This window comes from Podarcis raffonei, chromosome 2, assembly GCF_027172205.1.
Source record: "Podarcis raffonei isolate rPodRaf1 chromosome 2, rPodRaf1.pri, whole genome shotgun sequence".
Taxonomy (NCBI): Eukaryota; Metazoa; Chordata; class Lepidosauria; order Squamata; family Lacertidae; genus Podarcis; species Podarcis raffonei.
Genome location: NC_070603.1, coordinates 29,564,303 through 29,589,098, shown reverse-complemented (window position 1 = coordinate 29,589,098; position 24,796 = coordinate 29,564,303). Strand labels below are relative to the sequence as shown.

Sequence of the window (24,796 nt, the reverse complement as noted above, 5' to 3'; positions counted from 1 at the left end):
AGGAGGCAGGCTCCAACTGTGTTGCTTGGCTGTGTTGCTCACCCAATAAGAAGTCTAAGAACGACTGGGGGATGGAGCTTGCATGCCTTATGTGTGGCTAGTTAATGCAAGCTGAGGATTTTTTTGAATGCTGGACGCCATTTTGTTGCACGTGCTGCTGCAAACTTTGCAGTGCAAAGCCAGGCCGGGGAGCCATCTTAAGTTGAGGCTGCATAGGCCTTGTGGTACATGTGATTCAGATTCTATTCAGTTGAACCTCTGGTTACAAAGTTGGTTGGACAGTGCTCTCGAAGCTACCAGCATGAGTTTAACCAGACTGCAGGAGGACAGGAAGACTGGAGTGCCTGGAACAGGTGAGGCTGCAGGTCCCTTATTTTGGCTGCTGGTCCCTTATTTTCAAATCTGTAAATTGACAGCTATGCATTTGTATCTTGCCATTCCTTCACACAGGCCAGTTTGCACGGCCTTTCCTCCTTTATCATCACAACCCTTTGAGGTATATTAAGATTCAGATATACTTATTGGTCCAAAGTCACCCAGTGAGTTTTGTGGGGATTTCAACTGAAATCTTCCCACTCTAAATCCAGTGTGCTAAACACTACCATCACATCATTCAGATGCTAGGATCTAATGGCTCCCAGACTTTAGGATCAGTGGGTTGCAGTGTCAACTCAACTTATAATGTTTCTAATTGACCAAGAATGCAGCTGCCACTGTTTTTGAATCTCCAGTAGCAAAGTGGAGGTGCTTCCTGTGAAGGCCAGTTCCTTGCATAATGTCGCTGCCATGCCTTGCCCTCTCTCCTCTTGTGTGGGATGACATTTAAGCATCAGAGTGGGCCCGTGGAACCAGATGCCACCTAGTTAAATTGTAAGCCATATTTTAAAGCAAGCCACTGGCAGAGGACAAAGGCCCAAATCCTGAATTAACATTTTTAGTCTGGGCCACAAAGCATAGAAATGGTTAAAACATAGCTGACTTGAAAGGCCTAATTTTTTAATTAAAGCACCCACCCAGACCCAGTAATCGGAACTCGTTCACCAAAATAATGTACTCCTGTAATACTGTTGTGCAACAGCAAGCAGCCTGAAATTCTTCAGCTCTTAGTACGGGGACCTATATTTTCCCACAGTCCATGTTAATATTTAAAGCTGAATTTGCGTACAGTATTAATTTTTCAGAGGAGCCACGGCTGCAAAGAACATAGTGCTGTAGATGTCATCCTGCCATAAATAGATCTTACGTTAGGAGCGAGGGGATGGGGGAAATTAAAAGGTCTCCTTGTGAATAAATGTTCTTTGAGAAGCCGCCCCGATGTTTTTGAGCTCATTCTCTGCCTTCCTGGGGCACAAGATAATACTGCATTGTATGCAGTTACAATTCCCATTTGTAAAACAGGAGTGCAGAACTCTTAATGGGTGGTTACAGAGGCAGTTAACCTGAGTGGGAGCAGAAATGCTTAGAACACAATCTGCTTTCAAATAATATTCCTTTAAAACAGGAGGATGGCATTTATTTCTTTGAAGTTAAAGAGAGGTGAATTTCATCATGCTTTTGAGACAAGACCCCAGCTGAAAGAAATGGGTGGGAATCCCAAAGAACCACAGTCACCTACAGAGATATATATTGATATGGATAGGCTAACACAAGCCCTTATCTAGGAAAAGCATCAGTTTCTTGTCACTGTGCAAATGAGTTATGTAGCCTTGCCACAAGGGGTGGGGGAAAATAATATTTGATGTATTTTTATAGGGAGTGAAATTCTGAACTGCAGCCTAGAATTAAAGGGTAGGGGAAGGGATATCAAAGTACAGTGATACCTCGGGTTAAGAACTTAATTTGTTCCGGAGGTCTGTTCTTAACCTGAAACTGTTCTTAATCTGAGGTACCACTTTAGCTAATGGGGCCTCTCACTGCTGCCACACGATTTCTGTTCTCATCCTGAAGCAAAGTTCTTAACCCAAGGTACTATTTTTGGGTTAGCGGAGTCTGTAACCTGAAACATCTGTAACCCGAGGTACCACTGTAATGGAACACTGCTATACCAATAGCTTTAATGGAGTTTACCAGGTTTTGTTCTGAATTTTAATTTGTATTTTGAAAGACAGTATGAACACTCTTGCCTTGGACTGGCACAAAACTGAGGTTTTGGGCTGTAGATGACTATAAAATACACACTATTTTAAAAAAACAACACTTGGGGCCAATAATCATTCAGTGTTGTCATAGTCGCTAGCCAATACTTGCTAATAAAATTTGTGGAGCCACATTCCACATAGCACTCTCTATCAAAAATGCTCTGTGTGTGGAATGAGCCTTTTTCACATTACCACTTTGGCTGGTAAAATTCAATTTACCTGCAGCAAAGCACTACCTTAGAGAAAGGTGTAACTACATCAGATGAGAAACAAATGCATGTGTACTATTGAGCAATGAAAAAAGTCATTAGGAAAGACCCTCAGTATTAAAGGCCATGCTTTTTATAGATTTGGCATTTGTACGCAACATCATATAACCTTTGGGGAAACAAGTAAGAATGCACTCTCCATAAACAGGTGTGCTTGTTCCCTGCAATCTTTGTACAAACAAATCAGGGTGGATGTTCAATAAACTAGTTATCTGGATGCAACTTCGGTAAATGCAAATTTGTCTCACCATAATGCACAGAATGGTTGAAATGATTGTGGCACTGGAATCATGCTTGGCTTATACATTATACATATTATTTATTTATTAGATTTATTAGTAGACCCATAACCAAAGTCCTTTAGGTGATGATGCTATACATCCCATAAAGCACCAATCAATTAACGGCACAAAAGTCCTATAAAACAAAACCACCATGTGGGATCAGAGAATACAATCTGCCACGATTATGTAATCTACTAACAGAGAGTCACACACCCCTTTGAGGAAAAAAAATCATTGTAGAGCTAAATGTTTTCCTTTCTGCATAATTCTTTACAGAAATCATCCAATTATGTGTTGACTGTTATCCACTGTCATTGTTATCAATGCACATAAGCTGTAATACAAAGGTATTGGGGAAAGGCTTGTTTTTCGCTCTATAAGACGCACCTAGTTTTTAGGGGAGGGGGACAAGAAATAAGAAAGCAACGCAAAGCCTCCTGACTGAAGAGGGAGCGCTCCTCCCTCTTTGCTCAGGAGGCTTTGCGGGGCTATCCCTTGCTCTCCTGGCTTCAGGGATTGGTGTGCACTGAGGGATCCCTCTTGCCCTCCTGGTTTCAGTGATAGCTGCCCAGTCTGCATTCGCTCCATAAGACGCACACACATTTCCCCTTACTTTTTAGGAGGAGAAAAGTGTGTCTTATGGAAAGAAAAATACGGTAGCTCATTGGCAGAGCATCTGCTTTGAGTGCAGAAGTCCCAAGTTTAATCTCCAGCAACTGCAGGTAGGTCTGGGGGTGTCCCCTTTTTTGAAACCCTTCTGCAAGTCAGTGTGAACAATACCGAACTAGGTAGCAACTTCCTATCTTCCTAAGAGAAGGGATGGTTAACAGGTATCATCAATATATAGAATGGGAACTGGTGTTCAGACACCCCCAGGTGGTTTGCTTGAGGTCAAACAAGCTCCTTGCAGAGAGGAGAAAGTTAAGTCTAGTCCTGTTCATCCTCAGCCTTACTTCTCAAATACATACTCACTCATTTTCAGACAGGTAACACTGCCAGACTGCAATTCTGCTTCTCACAGTTCTCAAGTAAACAGCCTGCTGAGACTGCCAGAAGTTTGATCTGATAACACCTGGGGATCACATGGAGATGATTTTAAAAACCAAGGTACCTCCTGGTGCTGAGAGATGGAACTGCACAGAGAGAGCCAAAGAATGCAGCTGTTAACATCACGGTGTGCTCAGCACCTACCAGCTGTGCGCCCAGCTGTGTGCCTCTCGCCTTGAAGCACCAAGACAGCAACACTAACAGGAAACACATGAAGCCTGTCCCAAACTCTTGAGCCACATCAAGTGTCAGTTTTACTGGGGAAAGCAGACCCCCTCCAGGAACCATAATCTGTTATGATGTCGCAGTTTGAGACTCCAGGGAATCAGTTGCTTAAAGAGCCAGCTGACTGCCTCAGGGTTTGGTGCATTTCTGATGCAGCTTCCCCAGTGATGATCCGAGGCAGCGCATGGGCATGTGCTTAGGGGTATTGTGCAGGTGGGAAAGCGAGAGTGCGGATGAAGCAGGCCTCTCGCAGAACTGTGCAAGAGGCACTAAACTTGGCATCAGTCCAAATCGGGGGGGGGGGGAGGAATTCCTCTCAGTCCCATGTGTTTCTTCCCTATGCTTTCAGCTGAGCCACATTCAGGCTTGCACCAGTTGATGAACCTTCTCCCCACCACCACCATCACCAAAAAACAGGGGGGAGAACAGGTAGATATAAGATCCTCTCTCTTTCGCTCTTGTGTAACGTAGAGCCAGTAAATGAGGTCAGTTGCTCCATAGATTGCATGCTTTAAAAAATGCATGTAAAAAATGCAAATTAAAATTCATTACAGGGTATGTGTTGCATGGCTGTATTTGTCAGAAAATATTACACCTCAAGCCCACCCATGGCTAAGGCACTCTTGTATTGTAGAAAGATAGCTAGGAGTTTACGTGGGCTTATAGCATCAGAGAATTGTAGAGTTGGAAGGGACCCCAAGGGTCATCTAGAAGGGACGCAGGTGGTGCTGTGGTCTAAACCACAGAGCCTAGGGCTTGCTGATCGGAAGGTTGGCAGTTCAAATCCCCATGACGGGGTGAACTCCCATTGTTCGGTCCCTGCTCCTGCCAACCTAGCAGTTCAAAAGCACGTCAAATGCAGGTAGATAAATAGGTACCACTCCGACGGGAAGGTAAAGGGCATTTCCGTAAGCTGTTCTGGTTTTGCCAGAAGCGGCTTAGTCATGCTGGCCACATGACCCTGAAAAACTGTCTGCAGACAAAGGCCGGCTCCCTCGGCCGATAGAGCAAGATGAGCACGCAACCCCAGAGTCGTCCGCGACTGGACCTAGCGGTCAGGGGTACCTTTACCTTTACCTTTATCAAGGGTCATCTAGTTCAACCCCCAGCAATGCAGGAATCTCAATGCAGGCTTGTCTGCACAATCACCAAAAGCCTTCTAGACAGTGTATTGTACTTCTGCAAGCGACCTTTCAATGGTAGCTCTTCTGCGATAAGGGGACAGGCCATGTGTTGCATGCAGAAGGTCCTAGGTTCAAATCTCTGGCACCTCCAGTCTGTCTGAGATCCTGGAGAGCTGCTGCCTGTTAGTGTAGGAAATACTGAACTAGATGGACCATCAGCTTGGCTTGCTATAAGGCAGCATCCTACAAAAACATCACACACACCATTGCCTCTCTGTTGCTGCTGCAATCTGAAGCCAGAGAAGCCAGAGAACATTGGCAAGAGGCTTGCAGATTGATATGCGTACAGGGTCCTAAACATTGGAGGGAAGGAAGAAGGAATTTGACATTTTTAGGTTGGCTGGGTTTTTAAAAGAATTGCTCAGTTAGATTTAGCTTCTGAAAATCTTTAATTCCCAATGCAACCGTAGAGATGTGGCTTTGATCATGCTGTTTTATCGATGCTCTCGCTATTATTTTAAATATTTTGTTTGTGTGACTTTCAAAGGAGAACCTTTGGTTTTGAAAAATGGCATACAAGTTGAAATAATCACAATTCCTATTACCTGTCTCTTTAAAAATAAAAAAAATAAAAATCATGTTATTGCCTGGAGAGCAATGTGCTTTTGCCACCTTCCATTGCTGTCCCACTGACTGTCTTGCCTCCCTCCCTCTCCTATGTTCTGTGGGATAAAATTAGAATTCATTAGAGCAAAATAACCAGCAGAGAAGCTGTATCTTCTCTCTACATCACCACAGAGCTTTTAGAGAGCCATTTACCATCTCTGGGCAATCTCTCATGATAACCTAGCAATACCCTGCCTGCAGATAGTAGATGCAAGCTGACAGTGGTGCTCTAGTGGAAAAGGCAAAAAAAACCTATGCTCCTCTAAACATGCAATCCCCACCACCACGTCAGACTCTCCAAGTATATCTATTTTCCAGGAACAGTTCCACATTTACAAAAGCTGTCCCAGTTTCTGATTTGATCTTAGAATGTCCCGTTTTTCCTTAGGATGTTCCTATTTTCATCGGAGAAATGTTGGAGGGTATGGAGTTATGCGACCCCCCAAGCCAAGGAGATAAGTAGCTATGCCTTTAAAAGACATCTGAAGGCAGCCCTGTATAGGAAGTTTTTTAAAATGTTTAATGTTTTATTATGTTTTTATATATGTTGGAAGCTGCCCGGAGTATCTGGGGCAACCCTGTCAGAAGAATCGGAAGAGGACGTCCCTATTTCCACTGGAGAAATCTTGTAGGGTATGCCACACACAGCACCCTATTCCTGCATAATAGTCATACATCAGTGGAACATATCCTTTCCAAATATTTTTTTTTGGGGGGGGGTTGGGTTTTTGTTAAAATGCTTGAAGTTTAAACTGAACACTCAACAAATTACAAAGAAATTCCAAGGACAGGGACATACAGTGGTACCTCAGGTTAAGTACTTAATTCGTTCCAGAGGTCTGTACTTAACCTGAAACTGTTCTTAACCTGAAGCACCACTTTAGCTAATGGGGCCTCCTGCTGCTGCTGCGCCACCGCCACACAATTTCTGTTCTCATCCTGAAGCAAAGTTCTTAACCTGAAGCACTATTTCTGGGTTAGCGGAGTCTGTAACCTGAAGCGTAGGTAACCTGAAGTGTATGTAACCTGAGGTCGCACTGTATCATAAACAGAATCTCCATATCATAAACAGAATCTAAAAGATGTCTATGAGACCCATGAACTGCATTCCACGTAGCAATCAAAATAGCCATGAATATCCTAACTGCAGAAAGTACAACAGGATGCAAAATAACTGTGCTCTAAGTGTCCTGACAATGCAATATCCCCAAAGAGAAATATTTATTTTGAGAAATACACAGGGAGGTAAGGAAGAATAGGTAAGCCAATCTTTTAAGACTGGAGACACTGGGCCAGGAAACTAAGGGGAGGAGGCAAAGAAGTGATGGAGGATCTGAAAGGCATATATTGATTTTAACTAACCCACCTACAGATCTCTCGAGTTCATGTTAATCAGCCTCTAGAGAAGTTCAGCTTAAAATGAAGAGTTCTGCTTTGATCTAGCAATTCAGTGCCTGTAAAACTTAATCTTGCATATTCAAATTTCTAATAGCATAATTTAGTGAAAAATTCCCTTAACGATACTAACACTTGGTAACGTTTTTTAGGTGAAACTGATCAGAGTAAAAAGTAAATTACCAAAATAGTAGTTAGGAGCCCTGGAAGAGCAGGGGGAGTTATTTTTTTAAAGAAACAAAAATGTATGCCCCAAATAATTCACAAACTGCAGGGAAATAACCAACAGATTACCGTTATGGAAAATATATAATGAAATTAGTAATTATGATAATTGAAACCACTACGTAAACAATAATTCAATCGTAACAAATAATGAACACTTAGAATTTTGGATGTAATCCAGTATATTTGGCTGTTTTCCAAGGTGCAAGTATGAAATAGTAGAAGGGCCACTGATTAATTGTGAGAACCTAACCTCCAATTGTGATGTTTAGTTGAGGATAGGATAACAATATGGAGTGCTAACCTACTGAGTTTAATGGGTCTTACTGCTAAGTAAACAAGTATAGGAAGGTGGGCTAAACATCTTATGCTGGCAAAACTCAAAGTGGCACATCAGTGTATTGAAACTACAGCGGCACAGATTTATAACAATGGCATGCTAGTTTAAGTTCTGGCTTAGCAGTGGATAGGATGGGGCTGCCTGAGTCCTAATAACACCTTTTAATAAGAACCCCCTATATAACACATCCCATCTTAGACTCGTTTCAGAGCTTGCGCTTCAACAGATCCAGGATGCAGCAGATCTCTCATCTGGTTTTTGGACCAGTTCATATATTTGCACTTCCTAGTTATAATGTTTATCTCCGCATTTCCAGCAGAAGCCTTACCCCATCTATGGGGCAATAGAACAGGGAATAAGTAATACATGGGGTTTGGGAGGCTGCTAGTGGACACACGAAATGATTCATGGGCTACATACCATTCTTCTGGGGAAAAAGAACTGTTTTGCCAGGGTTGTATCACAGCTGCTTTGTCAATAGAGTGGGCGTGACAGAGTGCAAGGCTAGGTTGGAGGAAGCACCTAGCCTGAATGGAATCTCTTGTCTCCTCTTGCATAAGAGGCTCTAGCCCTGACAATGCAGTGACAGTCTCTGGCCCTGGTGTGCTGACCTTCCCATGACCCTGCAACAAAATGCATATAAAGGAGCTTCCTTGTAGTGGACTGAAGGGAACTTACAGAACAGGGAGGCTGCTGTTGGCAAAGGTGGCTTTAAGTGTAATGCAAAAAGAGAGAGAGATAGTTGACAATATCTAGTGGAGTAATGGGTTTGGCAGGGATCAAGAGCACTTGGGGTGGTTTTTCATTTTTGCCCATGACTTTCTCTAAGACCTTGAGTACTGAAGCACCAGTTCACACATGTGGATGCATCTCTAAGTATGTATCATCCATCAGTCAATGATTTTGTCACTCGAAGGTAAATATGTGAATTGCCTCTGCCAAAGGATATTGCATTTATAAGCTCTGTGGAAGTTCTGTGCGTAGCATCTGATATGTGGTGGGTGTTGAATGTACATGTGAGAGGACTCATTCAAGGTCTCACTGGGTGGGTGCAAGAGGTGGACAGAAAACATCACCTATGATAGTCTACCCCAACTCAGAAAACAAGAATGCAAGATAACCCTTTCTTAGACATTATTGCAGCTTCCATTTTTTAAAATGTTTGTTGCAGCTGTTTTTAACAAATTACTGCTACTGTACCTTATATACTCACTATTGTTTGGTGTAAGGTGGTGGAGGCCGTCATAGCACAGCAACAAGGGGCTCCCTGAGAGTGGTTTTTGTTGTGGCTGCTGCTGTGTGGTTTGCTTGTTTTGCCTCTTCACATTTAAAAAACAACAACATATTTTATTAATCTTTCAGATATATACAGGACCATAAGATTCAACAAGAAGGAAAACAATACCCCCTAGCCCCTTCTGTAGTAGCCAACAATGAGTGCATCTAGCATGTCTATATGTTTTAAATTTTGTTTGATACTTTATAGTGTTAGCCATGTTGAGAAACTTTGAATGGAAAGATGGGGTACACATTCATAAATGGGAGTTGCTAATTCAGTTAATGTGTTTCAAATTAAACTTGCTTTTGCTCTTATTTTAATCTGGGGGAAACGCCTCCCTACTCCTCTGAAAAGCTGGGAACAGGAACTGACAATATGGCAGAGCAAGATCCTCGTCATTCCAGCCCATTTCATGGGAAAGGACTGGTTTCTGCTGCATAATGGTAAACTTGTTTGCCTGTTTGTTTGTTTGTTTGTTTGTCTGGTGGGGAGCATACTCCGCAGATCTTCGCTTTGGCCAATATGATATCTGATGCCGAGCATCCAGTTGCCAGTGGCAATTGATAATACCATGCAACCCCGGAAGATGACCCATTGGCGTCTTGAAAGGGCCCAGGAGAATTGCAGGATGCATCCCTGACAGGTGCATCTTGCCATAAATAGCAAAGCTGAGCAAAGGGACCTGGCCTTATAAAAGGCAGGGAGGTGGTTTTAGCTTTCCAAAAAGGAGCCTCCAAGACACAGCCTGAGGAAATTCTGCGGGAGGTAAGTGCTTGCTGTGGATATAGTCAATGCCTAGAGAGAGGCAAGCTAATGTATTAATATGGTAGTCAGAGAGAGGGGACAGTTAGAGGAAAAACTGCTAAGTTTTTTCAAGAGCATTAAGAGTCACACTCAGAAAATCCCTGTCATTAGTGAAAGAGGGAAAGAATGGAACTAGTGGAGGCAGTCAAACAATCCAGTTCTGAGAGCTAGAATAGTTTGAGAGCTTAGTAAACTGGTTAGGAATACTAGCTTTGTCGTAGGGATGTTCTATGAACCAAAAAGGTTGTTGGCATTTAATCAAATCAGTGACCCTGGCTCACATGGAACACCTGTGGTGCACAGCATAGGTCGGATGGCTATGGAAAACCAACACATTGAAAAGCTAACATCCCATGGTATTTCAGGCAACAGGTGCTGAAACCACCGATTGAAAGTTGCAATAAAGGAATTGGTGGTGGTACTGCTGTGGAAAGGATAGCCAAGTTATATATTTTAAAAAGGTAAAGGCAGATGCATACTGATGTTTGCGTGTTTGTTTGTTTGTGAAGGAGGGGATTTTGAAAAGTGGGAGCCAGTTGGCTCTTCACGCTATACCCTGATTAATGGCGTACTGTGAATTAGGAGATGGCTCCTGGGTTGCTGTTCCTCTAGCATAAGAGTGGGATGCAACAGGCCATGGGCCAAGGTGTAGTGTTATGTCCGATATATATATTGTGGTTTGTTTTGCTCAGTTAAACCCTGATTGGGAAGCCAAGAACAAACTTTGAATTCAGAAGAGAAACCACAATCCATAGTTTGGATGTAGTGCTAAGTCAAGGGTCATTCTTTGTTGCTGCTGCTAGGGGAGGAGTAAAGCCATTAGCTATGTTGTTCAGTCCCTGCTCCTGCCAACCTAGCAGTTTAAAAGCACATCAAAGTGCAAGTAGATAAATAGGTACCACTCCGGCGGTAAGGTAAACAGCGTTTCCATGCGCCACTCTGGTTTTGCCAGAAGTGGCTTAGTCATGCTGGCCACATGACCCGGAAGCTGTCTGCGGACAAACGCCGGCTCCCTCAGCCAGTAAAGCGAGATGAGCACGGCAACCCCAGAGTCATCCGCAACTGGACTTAACCGTCAGGGGAACTTCACCCTTTTTTACCTGTAATGTAAGCCATTAATGATGGCTAATGATGGCTAAATGTGACCCTTAAACAAGGCCTGTGTGTGTGATGCTTTGACTACACCCACATCCTCAGGACTGGAGATGGAACAATCTGCCCATTTCAGATCTCTGTTTCTCCTTTTCCCAGTCTTGGATTCAGTTCTCCACATTTCTACAGCAACCTGCAAATTTTATTTTTAAAGTCCTCATGAAAATTCTTCAACAATTTTGGGTGAATTTCTTCTGATAAACATGTATGTATGCAGTTTTGACCAACCTACACATTTTTGCAGGCAATTCCTCCTACTACAAAGCATTTTTGTATGTTATCATCACCAATGTATTCCCTTCTTTGCACGTTTGTCTCCAATCTCATACCCTCCAACATTTATCCAATGAAAACAGGAACATCCTAAGGAAAAGTGGGAAATTCTGGAATCAAATCAGAAACCGAGATGGCTTCTCTAAATCAGGAATGTCTCTGGAAAATAGGGACACTTGGAGGGTCTGCAATCTATGGTTTTTTGTAAACATTGTTTGGTTGGAGAGCTTCATCACAAAATTCAAATAGGTTTTTGCTCCCCTGTGGTTTTAGAAAGTGCAAATCTGATAGATTCGGCTTTAAATGCAAACTGAATTGAATTACTCCCCCTTGCCTACTCAGGACTCCAATGCACAAGCCTGCTCTTGCTGCTACTATAACTTCTGTGCAGTTATTTGGTGCCAACAGTTTGCTAAGTGCAGCCTTTTAAATTAAGACATAGAATAAATTAGAGCCGGTGAGGGGGTGGAAAATGCAGTTTTATTTTTATGGGGGGAAGACATTTAAATGCTGTCTCTGAAAGAACTTGAGGAGAGATGATTTGCAAAATGTCAGTGTTGGAAAAGTCCAACTTTCAAACGCTAGAGATAGTTAAGAAAATGTTTCGTGAAGGCAGAGGGCTTCAAAGATGCAAACAGACCAAGGGGCTGGTGGAACATCAAAGACACAAATACAGCAAGCCCCTTTTCTACTTTAGACAAGAGGGCCTTCCATGTCATGGCACTTTTTGCAAATGACACTTGAGCCTTTAAATCCCAGAGGGGTAGTAAAATAAGAGGGTAGTCCAGACATGTCTCCAGAAGAGGTGAGAAAGTACAACGCCTACAGAGGGTCTCTCAGCATCCGGGAGTATCCATGGGCAATATTATGGAATGACACCTCCACAGTGCCAGATGGCTTGGCAACCAGCACTAGTGAATATATTTTTGTCCAAATACTGGGATCACACCAGCATCCCCTTACCATGCCTTCACATGTCCAAATGGATTGCTTCACTATTCTGTTCTGTGAACAGCAAAACAGTCTCTGAGTTAGTTACCTCATATGAAAATGGCTGATCTCCCTGAATGTTCAAAAGTCATGGGAGAAGAACTGCCTTGTCCTTTCCTAAATAAACTCTTGGCAGGCAGAGTCCGACAAAACATGGGAAGTCCATTGGGAAAACTGAGTTATTTAGACTGTGTGTAATCCTAGAACTAGTTCACATCACAAGACGTTGCCTTGCGAATATAAGAGTCCCTTAGAGGAGGCAATGGAAGGGTCAAGACGAGCACAAGAGGGGGAGCTTTCTTCAGAGTCCCAGCCAAGCCACAGAAATAAACAAGTCTCCCACTACAGTTATATGGAAGAGTGGGTGTCAGGATATATGTCGTAGAGTTTAAAGAGGAAAGTGTGGAGGACTAAGTGGGGTCAGGACAGGCCTTCAAGTTGTTGTCACCCAAGTGAGGCAAGGAAGCAGAAAATCTTGAGGAGGTCTGAGGCCTACACAACTGGCTGCTAGGCAAGAATTGTCCAATTGCACACTTATGTGTGTTTCCTAGAAGTTCAGGCTCATGAAGCACAATGCACTGCTTCCCTAGCTTCAGGAAAGGACTAAGTTTTGGTTTCAGCTGCATTCAGTTTCATCAGGAGAGTGCTAATACTGGGAAAGACGAGCTACGACAGAGCCTGTTGAAGGACAATAGTACAGGTAACTGTTCGTTTGCTCTGCTAATCTCCAGTTATATCACTGTCATGGAGCACTGCATTTTTGGGGGATTGGGACAGGTTAGGCACATAGCTGTCAACTTTCGGATTTGAAAATAAGGGATCAGCAGCCTCACCTGTCCCGGGGACAGTCTACGGGATATCTAAACATCCAGGATAGCAGCAGGAAGCAGCAGGAAACAGCACTGGAATAAAGGAATTTCCCACCAAAAAAAGGGAAGGTTGACAGCTACGGTTAGGCAATCTTTGCACGCAACAGGTTTCACACAGAGGCCCACCTTGGTGGGAAAGATTGTTAGGAAACAAAATGATCACATCAGGGTGTGGACACCTTAAAGTTCTTCACGTGTCAGCACATGACTGATCTAGGCTTGCAACATTTCACCTCAATCTAGCCTGGCTGCCCTCTCAGGTCACTGATTTGCAGCCTTCTCACACCTGTATGAAAGTCTATTTCTCATCCAGCTAAGAACAGGAACCCTCTAACACACTGCTCCAATCCCATTTTTCAAGATGCTAACAGCTAGGTCTAGCTCCATTTGTGCCCTAGCAGTATTTTAAAAATCCCCACAGTATTTCACCAAAGTTGAATGATAGCTTTTACTTTGAAGAACTTGGTGGAATATATATGTAAAACAATTTCGACCCAATGAATTCCTAGGTCATATCAAACTCAGCGACCATGAGACCACGCTAGGAGTGCAATTGGCAACTGGCGTTGGCACGGCTGATTTGCCTGCAGATGCATTCATCCAGAATATTAACTTCTCCTATGGGATGCAACAGTTCACTGTAGGTGTGAATTTGAAATGTGGCCTTGATTAAACCTTTGCAGCACGGGTCAGCAAAGGCAACATTCTTTCTCTACATTGAACAGAACTTAGCTGGGAACTAACATTCGTCTGCATATCTTTTACATAGTAGATCTTTCTATACTGCAACTCCCATCTTCTCTGAGCTACTGGCATTCTGGCTGGGGCTGAAGGGAGTTGGAGCCCACGTTGGCTACCCTTGATTTAACCCAAAAAGGAAAGCTCAGTGTTTTTCCTAACACTTACAGCCTGGTTTATCCGATATGCTTTCGTGTATACCAAGTGACAGTGATTCTGGGATAGTGTGGCCAACTGGCAGCTCGTGAGCTGCATGCAATTTTATCTGCTCTCTGGAGAACCTGCCAGAGACGTGCCAGAATGCCCCCCCCCCAGTTTCAGCTGGAAGAAGAATGGGTGTGGGGGGGGGAGCAGGGATTGCCTTTCTGCCTAGGCCTGCTTTCCTATCATGGGATGCAAACGTTGCTTTTATAAGCTCCTGCATCACACCAGCCTACATTCTGCATAATCGAATGTCAACACTTCCACAGTCTACAGACAAACCTCACTCATCATTTCCTAATGGAGAAAAGACCACACCCTCAGGATCGGGCCCTCGGGTTTCCTTTTTCCTTGCTACTGAGAGTGGGAGCCAGCTTTGTCTTTCATCTCCTTTTCAAAAAAAAAAAAATGTACCACCAGCCTCCCTTTTTGATCCACTCATGTTCCTTTGTAATCCAGCATTTTGCAGTGGCGTTCTGTTGTTGTTGTTAAATGAAGTGTGCACTGCAGAGTTTGGGAAGTGAGGGTGACTCACCCAGGAGTTAAGCTCGTCTAGCAGACGCTTGGCTGCCAGCGAGGGGGAAAGAGCCAAAGAGGCTGAGCCCAGTCAGCTTGATTGGCAAGATGAGCAGCTAGCTCAGTGCAACAGGATTTACTGGAATTTGAAATCTGCCTGTGGTTTTAGCAGGCAATTGAAAGCTTCCTTCCCTTGGATTAAACGGGAGATAATCTCGGTAAATAGCATGACTCCACCATGTGGGGCTGAATCCAGACACACACACATGACTATATCACCCAAGATTCACCTCTGTGAAGGCAAACGGATTCAGAGATGGAGGGAAGATGCTACACGTCCCTCTTCCTGCAAGGCAGTATGAACCAGTAGACATAGTGGCTTGTCTTAAGAGTGGAGGAGCAGTTCTGAATGAGTTCCTAAAGATGTTGTCTAGCACAAGCCTTGAGGCAATTAATGGCAATCCTTAATCATCCCTGGCATATGTTCGTCCAGACTTTCCATCAAAGCTGACAATGACAGCAATCACTCAACTCCTCTAAATGATGCATTCAGTTGCCCATTTGTTCTTCCCCACAGAAGCAGCCTTTCCTGAATATTCTACAGAATATCCATACAGCTGCAAATTAATCCAGAGGCTCTTTCCCCTTCTCTGTGTGGCAGTGAATAACATCTCTCTTTTAATAATCATGCAATCTACATATGCTCCATTGTCCCTATTTACCAGGGAAAGTACTGGTAGGGTGTTGGGGGGGGCAGTGGAGTTGCATCTTTCCCTAGTAAATTTATGTTCTCTTCGGCCTTGGATGGATTTTGGGTGTGTGTGCCCTTTTAAAAAGCTAGTCAGTGTGTACATTATTAAAATTTTGATTCTTCAGGGTTCAGCCCCTCTCCCACAGAATCTAGAAGCCATATATCTTAGGAGGAACAAAAAAATTTATATAAAACAACTGCTCATGGCATCTCCTCAGCAGGGCTGACCTTAGGAATTTTGTAGCCTAAGGACAAAATGGCGCCTCCCACATCCCATGTACGAAAGTCGAAGAAGCGGGCAGTTGACAAATACTTCAGCAGGGGTGATGAGACAGAGTTTGACCACTGCCCTTGAGGGCAGTAGACTAGCTTAACGAGTGCAAGCCTAGCCATGTGTTGGCCACAGCTCTGTCAACGCTCCACCCACAGCATCTGCTGCCTGAGGCAGTAGCCTTACTCTGCCAAATGACAGGGCTGGCCCTGTCTCTCTCAGTTACAGGGTGGCTGTGTGTTCTTCCTCATGGGGACAGTCCCCTTTTTAAAGGAGTACTATATTTGAAGGGCTGTCCCATCCAAATCCAATTCAAAGATAAAGAAGGGAGAGCAAGATAGAACTGGACTGCAGACTGAGCAAGCACATAGGCCACCCCTCACAGTCTTCACCTCTATAGTGACATATATTGTGTTTCTATTTAAATTGTGGTGATTATTCCTAGCTTTGGACCTATATCAGTTCATGCAAATTTTATGCAAGTAAGTGTCCTCTTTTTTGGTGATGCATTTTCCTTTTTTCCGTGATGCACAGGTGGCCACCCTTCCTTAGCTGTAGGGTGATCCTGGCTTCAAAACTTAAGTGTCCACAGTTGGGCCTGGTGAGCATTTAAGGTCCCCAACCCTAATCTGCAGGTTGTCATCAGATTGTATTTTATTATGATCCTGATTTAATTTTAGGAGGTATTTTAACTGATTGTCTGATTTTATGTTAATGTGTTAAACATTTGATGTTAGCTGCTCTGAGCCTGGTTTTGGCCGGGGAGGGTGGGGTATAAATTATTATTATTACTACTGCTATTATTATTATTATTATTATTATTATTATTATTATTATTAACAACATACAGTGGTACCTCAGGTTAAGTACTTAATTTTTTTCGGAGGTCCGTGCTTAACCTGAAACTGTTCCTAACCTGAAGCACTACTTTAGCTAATGGGCCTCCCGCTGCTGCTGTGCCGCCAGAGCACAATTTCTGTTCTCATCCTGAAGCAAAGTTATCAACCCAAGATACTATTTCTGAGTTAGCGGAGTCTGTAACCTGAAGCGTATGCCCAAGATACTATTTCTGGGTTAGGGGAGTCTGTAACCTGAAGCATATGTAACCTGAAGCATATGTAACCCGAGGTACCACTGTACTAGCAGGGATGGCCCACCCATGAGACAAGGTGAGGCGACTGCCTCAGGTGGCAGGATCCACAGGGACAACATATCTGGCCTCCAAGGAATGCACTATCTGCTGCTGCTGCAGTCGCAGTCACAGCAATGGCTGCGGCACACTCCTTGGAGACCAGATCTGACTCTTCCTCAGCAGCCCCCTCTTGCCACCTCTACAGCAACCTCTTGGCAAATAAGGAGGCATTGCTGGTCTCCTCCCACCCCTAGAGAAGCAATGGTGGAGGCTGCCTTCTGGGGTGGAGCTGCACCCTCCTGGTGTGATTTAGGGCAGGCATCTTTCCCAACTGCATCTGATTTGACCCCCCTCCCTTTGTTCCTGATGCACTTCTTCCCTCACCCCTTCTTCCCATTTTGTGGTTCGCCTCAGGTGCCAAAACATATTGGGCTGACCCTGCATGCTAGCAAGCTGAATGCTGACTCGGCCATTAGTTTGTACCTCATCCCCCACTCATGCGTGAGATGAGCTACAAGCCTTTAAGAAACAACTGTGTTCTGCATGACCATTCATGCCTTTATTTGTCTGTTCACCACCGTATTAATTTTAGAAAGGAAACTGCAAAATTACTCTGGGGATTGCTGGTCGGGGAGAGATTTATTGGTAACATAATAATGTCAGGTGGGGGGGAGGAATCAGTGCATTGCATAGTTGGCTTTCTTGTAAAGTTGCAGAACTTTTAAAAAATAATAATCAAGGAGTTTGACAGCAGAGGAAAGGAAAGACACAACTGGGCAGAATGCCAAGAGAGTGTTGCTCTTGGAAAAAAACACATTATGTCTTCCTTCACCCTCAACAAAGGGTGTGAGTGGAGGAAGATGAGTCTTGGCTTTTGCACACAAGAGGAAATCGAATTGCCCTTGGGCCCTGCTGTTCACCAGTCCCAGCCCTCATTTCTGAACCAGATAACCCTGCAACAACTCTAAATTAGTATACGTAGTTGGTTCCATTGTAAGATTGAACATCCTAAAAAGTATTCTTAAGTTTTATGTTGTTGTTGTTGTTGTTTTTTAAAAAAACCACTTTATGATAGCTTTACTGGTTAACTTGTTTCAGAAACGATTGCAAGACAGACTTCCGTGGAGTAAATAAAAATACAGTGGTACCTCGGGTTAAGAACTTAATTTGTTCCGGAGGTCCGTTCTTAACCTGAAACTGTTCTTAACCCGAAGCACCACTTTAGCTAATGGGGCCTCCCGCTGCCGCTGCACAATTTCTGTTCTCATCCTGAAGCAAAGTTCTTAACCCGAGGTACTATTTCTGGGTTAGCGGAGTCTGTAACCTGAAGCGTCTGTAACCTGAAGTGTCTGTAACCTGAAGCATCTGTAACCTGAAGCGTCTGTAACCTGAAGTGTCTGTAACCTGAAGCGTCTGTAACCTGAAGTGCCTGTAACCCGAGTTACCACTGTAGCATATAGAGAGGAGCAAAGGAAGCAGCCTTATTCTGAGTAGGACAATCAGGCCATCTAGCTCAGGCCTGCAATTGGCAATGACTCCCCAGAGTTTCAGACAGAAGACTCTCCCAGTCCTACTTGGATATGGCATGGACTGGAACACTGAGCCATGGGCCTTCCTCGAGGAAAAGACCAAGGAAGAGTACAAGAGACCAGCGGTGGCGGCAGTACAAATCACAAAGCACCTAGTTTAACTGTCTCACCCGCCATGAGGAGAAGGAGTCACTCTGGTCCTCAGTTCCCTCGCCCCACCTGCAATAATGCTGACTTATCTTGCAGGGTTATTGCAAGGAACAGCAACTCAGTAATGCACATGAAGTGCTTTGAACATTTGAAAGTACCGTGCAAGTATTAAGCATGCTCATCTTATAGGGCTGTTGTAAGGATTGCAGAGATATTTATGTGAAGCACTTTCCACAGTGGAATGTGCTTCATAAACACTGCTTTGAAGCAGTTCCTAAGATTCACCTGCTGCTTTTGAGTTGCTGGGATCTGTTTGGCTTCTTCCTCTTCTCTACCTGCCCCCCTTCTCTGCAGAGAAGTTGCTTGGAGGAGGTTGTGATGAGACAAGGGGGAACACTCAAGTCAGACTAGCGCTGCTGATGCGTTATGTGCGATACAACTGCATCATCTTACATCCACACTCCATTTCTTTTGTAGCAACAACGGTATGGCGGACGATTTTACTTGCCAAGTCAAGAAGATGGCCTTGGCCATGGGGGCATCCCTGTCTGACAAGGATATTGACCTGCTGCCTTCAGACATGAGGCATCATGGTAAGGAACAGATTATGGGTGCAAGCCACGGTGCACATCTGCAACAGATGTTTAGATTAGCTCATCTGGAGCAACAAGCGCTCCTCAGTCCCTTACACTGACCTTCAAACACATAACCCAAAGGTTGCATACAGTCCCTCCCCGGATTTTTCTGTGCCCCCCCCCAATTATTTCAAAAAATATATACTGACTGTTCCCATAGGCCACCCAATGTGATAGATTTTTAAAAATATTGTGTGTGCCTATGCCTCTCTCGTAGGTACCGCACTATGATGCTGAATGGCTTTTGTAACCCTCCAGATCCCCAAAATGTGTCTCTTTTAATTGGCCACACCCACCTTTTCACTTCAGCCATGCCCACCTTGACACATGGTCCTCAGAGGTCAGTGCAGCCTTTGGCCTGAAAACGATTAGAATAACACTCCTCACAAACCTGAACTCAAAGGGTGGCCAACGGATTAATGAGTATAACAGGGGGTTAACTAATCTACAAGAGATCATCATTAGCATGAACCATACTTCTAAATATATGTAGATCTTGGGTTCAGTGTCTACAGGTTATTTTCCTTTTATTTGCTCCTGGCTCAAGCTGCCACCCAAGAAAACTTGGGGCGCCATTTTGGAGGTCTGGGTAGCTGAGCCTTGTATGGGAAGTCAGAGCTTGCTCACCTCACTTCTGTAAAGTCCTTCAGCCCCCAAAATCCACCTCACCGTAACAAAGCAGTTTTTGAATTAAAAGCCACCCAATCTGTTGCAGCTTCATTCAACTACGCCAAGTTCTTTGAATATATGCGGCAGTTTCTGACATCAGACGACCGGGAGATACACTTGCGAAAGGCCTTCCAAGTGCTTGACAAGGATGGGAGTGGATTCATTGAGTGGAATGAAATAAAGTAAGAAACCTCTGATGTGAAGTGTTGTCAAGTGCCAGGAGGAGTCAACCTGGGACGACACCCAACATTGGTCAAACCGAGAGTATATTGAAATCAATGTGCTTAAGTTTATTGATTTCAATGGGTCTACTCTGTGTATGACAAGCATTGGGTATCACCCATTCATTCATTCTTCTTACAACACAGAAGAATTTCTACATACACATAATTTTTGGAAGGTTATTTAATCTCTATGGATTACCTTTTTTCAGACTCGAAGCTAAAAAGGATCTCAGGTAGCTGGGCTTGCCTGAGACCTTTAAGTGTTGGTTTGGGAACCAAATGCCCCTCAGTTGCCAGGATTAGGGCTGGGCAATATCTGGTTTTCGACATTGTGATCTATCACCAGCTAAACATCAAAATATACCAATATATCACAATGTGTGAAATAAGGATGCAGCTATATAGAGGCATTGGTGGGCTGCACAGTTTTCCCCACATTGTGATTTTTGCATAGCACATGTGTGTGCGCGCACACACACACACACACACACACACACACATTGTGATTTGTGATATATTGCCAGGTCAAAAATTATGAAACCAATATCACAATACAGGCTTCAAACCAATTTTGAACGATCTACCGCCCAGCCTTAGCCAGGATAGATATGCGAACTGATGAGACCCAGCACTGAAAAAATACATATTTGTGACCAATGCTTTCCCATAGGTTACACTCCTTTTGGCACACTTTTGGGTGTCAAATTACCCTCCCTGTGGCAACCCACCTGCTGCTTGTCTGTCATTTTTCTTGGACTCAAGAGGGCCAGTTCTGTTCAGAGAGAACTGGGATACGTTACCCGGTCAATCCTCACCCCATGTGTTTGGATGACAAAACGCAGGAGAGCCCTGTCTGAAATCATTATTGCAGAAAACATTTGGGCTCACTACTCTTATCATCCTGGCATGTCAGGCTGCACTGCCAAAACCCACTTCTATCTATAATAATGACAAACTCTGTTCTCTATTGCACTTGATAACCTTGGCTAAGACGATTAAGACACATCCTGCATGCTTAACTATAGGCATCCAGGTCTGTCAGCAATTCAGCTTCCCCCTCTCCCCCTTTATTTTCTTGCTGCAATCCTGTATCCCAAAGCAGGAGAAAAGAGATGTCCCAGAAGAGCAGATGTTTCTGGGGAAAGATGCTGAGTCTCTGCTACATGAGATGTGGAAAAACAAGCCTATTGGATAGCCTGGAACAGGAACAGGGAACCTGTGGCAGAACAACTGGCGTTGGGACAACAGCTCACATCATCCCTTACCATTAGTTATGGGGCTGATGGAGCCCCAAGTTCCCCATCCCTGAGCTAGAATATCTTGCAAAACAAGAAGCTCCAATTCATAGAACCTCAGACTTGTAGCCCTGGGAGGGATCCCAAGGGTTATCTGGTTCACCCCCCTGCAATGCATTTGTGATACTGGCTCTGCTACTGACTGAAGAGTAATCGCAGAACCACACGCTTCCACTCTCTGAGGCTCAGCTTTTCCCTCCTGCCCTTAGGTACATCTTACAAACAGTGCCCAGCAATATGCCAGTGGTGCCCTTATCAGATGAAGAGGCTGAAGCCATTATCCAAGCAGCTGACACAGATGGGGATGGCCGGATTGATTTTGAAGGTGGGCAGAGAATGTATCATGGCAGTGATGGTGGCATCTCTGGGGTATACAGCACTGGGGGCTCAGAAGCAGAGGGCGCGTAGTCCTATTTAGAACTGGATAGGTCTACCTACCCAGTTCCCTGTATCCAATACTGTAAGGGGAAAGGCATGTAAGTCTAAGCAAATGCAAAATGTGGCAGAAGAGCTCCTGCTGAGATTCGATCACCACATCTGGGGCTGATCCGAAGGACATCACTAGAACCAGGTACTCAGAAGATAATCATGGCAAAGTTATATAAACTGCCAGGGAATACTGTTGGGACAAGCGGCCCTGGAACAGGTGGGAAGTGAGAAGCCAAGAAATAGGCAGTGTTCATTTTGGATTGCCTTTTGTTGATTGTTGTGTAGTGTCTTGTTTTGTATTTGTATTGTTTTGTTTTTAAAATTAATAAAGCTTTTTAAAAAGAGAATGAGAGAAGCCTAGACATAGGCTGCAGCCACTTTTGATGGGCACTTTGGTAAACAATACAGGTCAAATACATTGCCTGTCTCCCAACCATTACTCCTGAATCCCCTATGCTAGCCTTTTTGCATCTCCTAGGCTAGGGCTTACCCACACTTACCTTTTACCCTGCTCTTTCCAGGTCTGTGCTTTAGTGCTCAGTGTCAATTCAGGTTTTCCGTGGATTGATATTTGCTCCAATTGAGCTTTAAAGAGCAGGTTTTTGCAGGGAAAGTTCCAGAGCAAAAAAAAAAGGGGGGGGATGCCCAGACATGGAGCTTTAAATAGGAGACCATGCCAGGAAAGAGAAGAAGAAAGGTAAGCAGAGATAAATAAGCCCCTAGTTTGAGTTTCCCCTCAAGTGATGTCTGCTCACCAACACTGAACTAGTTAATCAATCAATTCAATTTATATCCTGCCCTTTCTCCCAGAGGGGCCCAGGGCATTAATAATATTCAGCTGCTCATGCAGTTGGACTCTATCAGTAGAACTGGTGGTGGTCCCCAAAATTTATGAACTGGCTTATTAATACTTTTTTTTTTATGGGAAGGCAAAAAGTTAACGAATAACTGCCTTAAATGCAGCCCCCATCTCAGACACTAAACCTACCTACTTCATCTGCCTGTTTCTATTGCAGAGTTTTCCGATATGGTCACAAAGGAAAAGGTTCCAAAGAAAAAGTAGAAAAGACCAAGAAGAACGGCCTCCCGTTTCCCTACGCAAGAATGCTGTGCTGGGGGTGGGATGATGGAACTTACCTGTCTATGATCATGTTGCACTTTTTGAAATATCTCTCCTTATTATTAATATTTTTGCAGGATGCAGTGGGTAGGTGCGTGGGGAATCTGCAGCTTGCTGTCAGGGTGTGCTGAGAGAGGCCTCTCTCTCCAAACTGGAAAACCAGCCTGTTAGTCACAAAATGCTACCCAGCCCTTGAATAGGTTTCTTTCCAGGCCCAGGCTACCTGCCCCAGAGCGATTATATCTCACCTGGCCCGGCAGTGGCAGACGCCAACTATGGCAACGGAGCGAGACCAGCTCTCCAAACTCTTAAAGGGTGATTATGGTTAAGAGGCACGTGCTTCCTCCTTTGTCGCAAGCCATCCTTTGGTCTGTGTTCATCAAATTTAGCTTTGGCCTAGCTGCTCCCCACTTTGCCTGGTAGTAGACTGACTGCTTTTGGTGGGGAAAGGAGAACGGTTTGCCTGCGTTTTTGGACAACAGGACTGAAAGCGAACCAGAAATGCTTGCGCATGTTTCGCAGCCTGCCCAAATCCTGACGCGATATTTTCTCTCCCCGGACCTTCCTGCTAGCTTTCCAGTTAGGAACCATTAAGAGCCTAGTGGGTTTTGCGCCAAAGGAAAATGCTACTTTTGTCCTTTCCTGTCCAAGGCAAATAAAAGCCTTCTGTTTTAGCTCAGCGGCTACTGCGTCCTCCTTTGTCTTGACTCTTTGCTTTTGTTTCACCCTCATTGGGGTCTTGGGGGGGGGGGACAGGACGGGAAAGAAGGAAAGCTAGTGGCAGATCTGCAGACCCCCACAAACTGGGTCTCTGTCCTGTGAGGAAGGGTTCTGCGTCCCTGGGCAAATAGCAGTAGGCCTCATCATCAGCTGAACGCCTGCTGCTGCCCACACTGCTGAACTCAGGTGCTTTTTATGTGCCAATTGGGCTAGGATTTCCTCCCAAAGTCACATTCTCACTTCCAGTGGTGTCTGAATTGAGGCTTGTTGGGGCGGAAGGCAGAAAGGACTACAGGAGGCAGCCTCAGGTTCCTCCCTGCTGAGGGCAACACTGAGACTAAGAAAAAGAAAGTGGATTGCCATTGCCACTCCTGGGCTGGTTGTAAGTAAGAAGGCAGGCTGGCTGCACTTAGCTGGGCACTGCCCCATTTGCCCTAATGGACCAACCATCCACTGCTAACTTCAGAGGGATCTTCCTCAGAACGGATGTGTGCCTGTGTTGCATCCACTCTCCCTTGCCTGCTCTGATGTCATTGATTATCACAACGCACCCAGACCCTCCACAACGAACATGACTTTAAGCTGCACGTTAGATACAAGGACACATTTAACTTCATATTGAGTCTGGCCCTAAATAATTTGATTTTCATCCTCCTTAACTTTGAGCAGTGCCTACCACAGCTGCAGGGACGCAGGTGGCACTGTGGTCTAAACCACAGAGCCTAGGGCTTGCCTATCAGAAGGTCGGCGGTTCGAATCCCTGCAACGGAGTGAGCTCCCGTTGCTCGGTCCCTGCTCCTGCCCACCTAGCAGCTTGAAAGCACATCAAAGTGCAAGTAGATAAATAGGTACCGCTCCAGCAGGAAGGTAAACGGTGTTTGCGTGCGCTGCTCTGGTTCACCAGAAGCGACTTAGTCATGCTGGCCACATGACCCAGAAGCCGTCTGCGGACAAATGCCGGCTCCCTCGGCCTATAGAGCGAGATGAGCGCCGCAACCCTGGAGTCATCCGTGACTGGACCTAATGGTCAGGGGTACCTTTACCTTTACTTTACCACAGCTGCATGGGTTGTAGAACCTTAACAGCAGAGCTTTCCATACTTTTCATGTCGGGGACGCACTTTTTAGACACGCATCATTTTGCAACACAGTCGTTCAGTTTTACTAGCAAACCGGAGGTTAAACTAACCCCTTTCCAGCCCCCAGAAGGAGCATGGCGACATACCTACATGCTGCAGCCGACACACAAACATGTCACGGCACACAGTTTGGAAAGTTCTGCCTTACAGGGTTCATACCCCAGGAGATGCTCCCTGGCTGCTGGGAAGGATCTGAGG

General features: G+C 44.6%; 2 protein-coding genes across 2 annotated transcripts in view; one reads left to right on the top strand and one right to left on the bottom strand.

Annotated features, from left to right (window-relative positions):
• AATK (apoptosis associated tyrosine kinase) overlaps window positions 1-19,394 on the bottom strand; it is a 104,308-nt gene extending 84,914 nt beyond the window's left edge. The window contains exon 1 of the mRNA XM_053375506.1: window positions 19,300-19,394. The gene's annotated coding sequence lies outside the window, so the exon portion shown is untranslated. The remainder of the gene's footprint in view (window positions 1-19,299) is intronic.
• PVALEF (parvalbumin like EF-hand containing) lies at window positions 9,656-23,414 on the top strand. The gene is made up of 5 exons (XM_053375510.1): window positions 9,656-9,757; window positions 18,846-18,961; window positions 19,719-19,854; window positions 21,401-21,516; window positions 22,637-23,414. Exons 2-5 carry the CDS (start codon window positions 18,856-18,858, stop codon window positions 22,681-22,683), a joined length of 405 nt encoding a protein of 134 aa, XP_053231485.1. The 5' UTR covers window positions 9,656-9,757; window positions 18,846-18,855; the 3' UTR covers window positions 22,684-23,414.
• Window positions 23,415-24,796: the final 1,382 nt, after the last annotated feature.